This window comes from Montipora foliosa, chromosome 9, assembly GCF_036669935.1.
Source record: "Montipora foliosa isolate CH-2021 chromosome 9, ASM3666993v2, whole genome shotgun sequence".
Taxonomy (NCBI): Eukaryota; Metazoa; Cnidaria; class Anthozoa; order Scleractinia; family Acroporidae; genus Montipora; species Montipora foliosa.
Genome location: NC_090877.1, coordinates 12,682,378 through 12,687,377, shown reverse-complemented (window position 1 = coordinate 12,687,377; position 5,000 = coordinate 12,682,378). Strand labels below are relative to the sequence as shown.

Below are 5,000 nucleotides of genomic sequence, written 5' to 3'. Positions count from 1 at the left end.
AAAAATACGTAACCTGTCGTTGCTCCTAACAGTAACAAAAGCCATATCACTCGAAAAAATCGTGAAGGACTCTCAAAGATTCGACGAAATCCATGAACAGTTGTAGAACTTACAAATTCTTTCCATATGGTAGCCATGTTGACAATATCCCGTGGTCAGACTTTGAAGTTTTGTTTTTCCAAATCTCTTTGTATTTGGGGACACAATTTCAACGGAAAACTCCCATTGTCTTTACGAGTAAGTCATTCAAAGTTACACTTATAACTCTCAAGTTTAAATTTGTGCACGAAAAAAAAATTGTCTCACGCGTGGTCAGGTAATTTATAAAATAATTTTCCGGGCAGCTTAAGCACTGGTGAATTGTGCCGGATTTCCGACTTTCGTAAAGAAAAGAGCATAGCGGGAATCTTGAATAATTTAAAAAGAATTTAAATCATTCTCCATGACATAGCTGAAGCCAAATTTCAATCCAATTTTCTTACGATTCTTTCTCTTTTTGTGATTTGCCGAAATGTGTTTTTACGTCGCCCAAAAGAGCTAGAATTATTGCTGTTCGTTCAATTTTGTTTCACGCGGGCGAAGGCCCAAAAACATAATCTCTTTTGGGACGAAACTATTTGCAAAGGAGTGCTCAATCCACTCGTATTTTTTGGCAGCTTTTAATTAAAGTGAGCCACATTTAATTGAAACATGCGATTATGTTATGCAAAACGATGTGCACTTTGAATTGTGTTTACACAGTGTGATGGATTCAAAAAAAACGTTGATATATCAATAATGCAGTAAATATGTACGGGGGTAGGAGAACTGCTAAATAAATATTAGAGAGCTTAATTAAGCGATGAAAAGGTCCTTATTTTACGAGGGTAACACGCGCCAGTGAACTGATAAACTTGTGCCCCTCGATGCACCCCTTTTACCCTTCCTCCGGCAATGCTCCGTTTTACGGGTATTCAAAGCTACAGCAACACGGATCAGAGGAAAGTTGAAACAGACGCCGATGGAATGAGACGAATTGAATTTTCTATGAAATGGAGAGTTGACTATGGAAAGGCGAAATAGGTAGTGAGAGGATTTTAGCTCTGCATAAGCAGTCTCTCTACTGACCCTTAGTTTGTCGAGCACGAGGCAGAAATAAAATATAGTGACACCCAACAAAGGTGTTCCGCAAAATATCTGTTCCGCAGTAGAAATTCAGCTGGCTGACAAGTTATTAACTTTCATACAATTTCCCTGGGAAACTTTAAATATTTTTAGCATTTCAATCCGTGCTGTCTAGGTGAGAACAGAAACTGCGGGAGACTGGAGGACAACTCGTTCACGAAAAGCTTACGGCTAGTACAACGTATCCCATGTTGAAAAAAACCTGTTTTTACCGGTTTGGCGAGCGGTTTTGATTCATGAGGTTCTTTACTTGATTGCTTGCTCAGTGGTACGGATAAAATCAGATAGCACGTTCTGCAACTTAGCTGATACGTAAGAAAAAATAACTAACTAAGACCATAACTGGTTGTTCCAGGTTTTTTGAGGGGCAGAATGTAACTTCCGCGAAGATCATGCCTAAGGCGAGTACGGGAGAGAAAGCCAGCAAAACCCTTTAAAAAAAAAACAACAAACAAACCTACTTTTTTAAAGTAATATGAGGAAATTGTGAATGCGCTTATTGCACAGACATGTAGTAGTTTGACTTTAGTAGTAAGAGGACATGTCATCTGCAAATATAAATCTCGTTATTCTCTTATTTACATTATACCGTTTTTTTGCCACGAGGATTACAGCGAAATGAAAGCACAACTTTGTCGCCAATTTTCTATGATAAAAACTTGTTCAGAAATCCAAAATCTAAGTTAACAGCACACACCAGGCCTACTCCTGAGTATCTGGCTAGAAATCTTTTCCTCTGGCCGCGCCTCAGCCATTCGATGAGGGCCAGTCTCGTGCTTCTTAAGTTGCCTCGCTCATGCCTAAAAAGAATTCTGGTAAGTCTGTCATTCCATGACAAGGGAAGACTCCCGATTCTCATTCATAGTTTTTTTTTTTTTTTATAAGTGTCGGGCCACCCAATCCTATCAGCAAAATACCGCATCGATTGAAGTTTTTAGCTTTCAAACCTTGCCAAAATTGCATCGGTAGGTCCTGTAGGTTCTGGAATTCGTTCACAGAAAGGCCAGAGAGCATCTTAATTTTGTTTTAATTTTGTTGGTAGGCTAGGTATCGGAGAGCAAAAACATTTACGTATGCGCTGACGGAATGTTTGAAAAAGAAAGAAAAACGCGGTACCTCCAGACATGGCGCTGGAGCGTCGTACCAAACGAGTCATCCCGGGATTTCGGCCCGTGCGATCGCTTTTGGACGCAGTTGGCCCTTCGCTGCTTTCTGCTACCGACCTCGCCTCCCGGTACGGCATTGAGGGAGAGATATGTCGACCCCTAAACCATATGAGACAAATCCCACGCCTACTCACAGCTCCAAACCGCCCTTGTCAATTTAACGTAAGAATTCGATGGCTTAAATATACAAGGGAAAAGTCATTTTATCTGTCATATGGTAAGCACTGGAGTCGCAGTTTACAAAGTGTGCGCACTCGCCCTACTAAAGGTAACATACATACATGCAAAAAATAATTTTACTTCATCTCGAATATCAGAATAACTACAGCAGCTAATACCTTCGAGACATTACATTTACATACAGCTAAACGACATAGCATATACAGATGCCTACTACATACATAGTATTTAAAGATATACTATTAAAATAGAAAATCCGCTGCGCAAAATGCGGCCTGGATTCTCGTTTCCCTCACTATCACCTGGGAGCTGGAATTTTTCTCATAATCATCCTGGGAGTGCGGATAACCTTTTTACCAAGCAAAATTAAGAAACTCCAAAAAAGGTTTTATTACGGTTTTCTTGTAGGTTTTTTTTGCTATTATTATGCATTTTGGAAATAATTTTCGCTGGGTGCGCCTGAAAACAGGCGTGAGAACTGCTAGTATGCATTCTCGTCACCAGAGCCTCGGGTAGACCCAAGGCTCTGGGAAGCTCTATTTAGGAAAACATGCGCCGTAGGGTTCTTATAGCCAAAAATTGGCTATTTGAACCTTACTGCGCCTGCTCACTCCTCGTGCTAACATGAATGCACCAATTAGAGACGCTTTTGATTGTTCTTCACGAATACCAATAAGAAGACACATTGTTTCAGGGTTCCCCAGAGCTCTTCTCTCCTTCAGTCAACAGAAGAGCTCTGGGGTCGAGATTGTGCTAATATGGTATGAATGCACTCGCCTTTTTACTCGTGGATATATCCACGAGTTTTGGTGAGGTTCTTTATGCAAATGTGTCACTCCTGCGTAACCGGAAGTTCGATCTAATAAGCCAATCAGGATGGATAATCACAACACAGCATAGAAAGCTGTGACTTCCTGTTTGCGAGGTTGTGCGCCGCCATTAGGTGCGGTTACACGGGGCACTTTTACCGTGGTAAATTGCCTTTTTACCACGGGAAACTGTATTTAGTGGTGTGACCGACGCTTCCCGAGGTAAATTTCCCGTGTTAAGTATCCATGGATACGTCAAAGAGATCAGTGGAAGCGCCCATGACATTTAACGTGGGAAGTTGGAAGGGTATTTTGATGCCCGAGGTACAAGAGCCAATCGCTATGCTGATGAAGTTGTGATTAAATTTCCCGCCAATGAATTGCGTGAGATTTCGTTTTACCTCGGTAATCTTCGTAACGTGTGACTCCTAGTTAACGCGGTATACTAAAACTCAAGTGTGAGGCACCGCGGGATAATTTACCATGGGAAATGGCATTTACCATGGTGAGTGTAACCGCACCTATTGTTGCATGTCGCTTTTATACTTAAGTGTTTGAGCACCTTCCGCTGCATTTAGAAGCAAGAAACGGAAGAATTAAAGAAATGGCTTTCTTCGAAGGTGAAGCAAATTGGTGCAATTAATTGTGCACCGCCTTTCACTGACCAACGCGAAGACTTCAATACATGTAGAAATGGAATCGACAGACACATGGTGAGAAGACAGTCCCTGTTCATCCCCTAAGCTCACGGGGGATAAATAAATTCTATTTGGAAGGTGACTGCCATTTGGAGAGTAACATCGAAGCTATCAAAGTACACCAATGTTTATCAAAGCTATCACGAAGTTTTGCAAGCTATGAGTCATCAAAGTCACGTGAATACAACTTGAACAACATCCGTGACATGAAAAACAGTGAGGCAACCAAGCAATCCATGCTTCCAGACACTAGTACTTGTGTGGTGGACCATAATGAAGAACTGTCGAAAGACTCGGTCACTGATTATGTAACGAAAACTGATGAGGAATCCGTACCAATCTCCTGCGATAGAGCAAGGGCTGAGGCAGTACATGCTCCCCGGGACAGAGAACCTTCCAGGATTAGTTCCTTTCAAGAAAACGTCGAGCTTGTTTCAGAAAGACAAGGTAATTAGAAAGTGTATGGTGCATTATTTATATAAGGACTGAGCTCTTCTGAGTTGAGAAAGTGTTTATCTCTTGCTTTTGGAAAATATTATATCTCTATACCTAGACCGCAACTCAGATGTAACGATCTTCGATTTTTATCTTATTACCCGCAGGACTGCTGAACACAAAAAAGACTTGTCAGTTCTATTGTGCATTCAAGATCGGTCATTTAATGCAGAAAAGACTGTGCTGGAGGTATGCACACTTTATGAGTAAATTGTGATAACATGAAGTATCTAGATAGGTCGCTCGCAGTTCAAGGGGATGTTTAGTAAGATAGGAAATTAGGTGAGGAGCTGTAAAAAACGCATGTGGGATTTCCACCGTTATTGCGTTATTCTGACGCTTTATCTGGCTTATCGTAAACTGCTCCATCTCAATTCATAGGCTAGTTTGAACAGAACCACTATTCCTTTCCTGAAGGGACAATACGATCTTCTTTGGGATTCAAGCTTGAGATTCCGATTCGGATTCAGCTTGGTATAATTGGAGGT

General features: G+C 41.2%; 1 protein-coding gene across 1 annotated transcript in view; it reads right to left on the bottom strand.

Moving 5' to 3' along the window:
* Window positions 1-546, bottom strand: part of LOC137970261 (acid-sensing ion channel 2-like) — a 13,560-nt gene extending 13,014 nt beyond the window's left edge. Inside the window, exon 1 of the mRNA XM_068816780.1 lies at window positions 1-546. This exon is cut by the window's left edge and continues 709 nt beyond it. Within this exon, the coding sequence (XP_068672881.1) occupies window positions 1-137 (137 nt within the window). The 5' untranslated portion in view covers window positions 138-546.
* Between the last annotated feature and the right edge of the window lie 4,454 nt (window positions 547-5,000).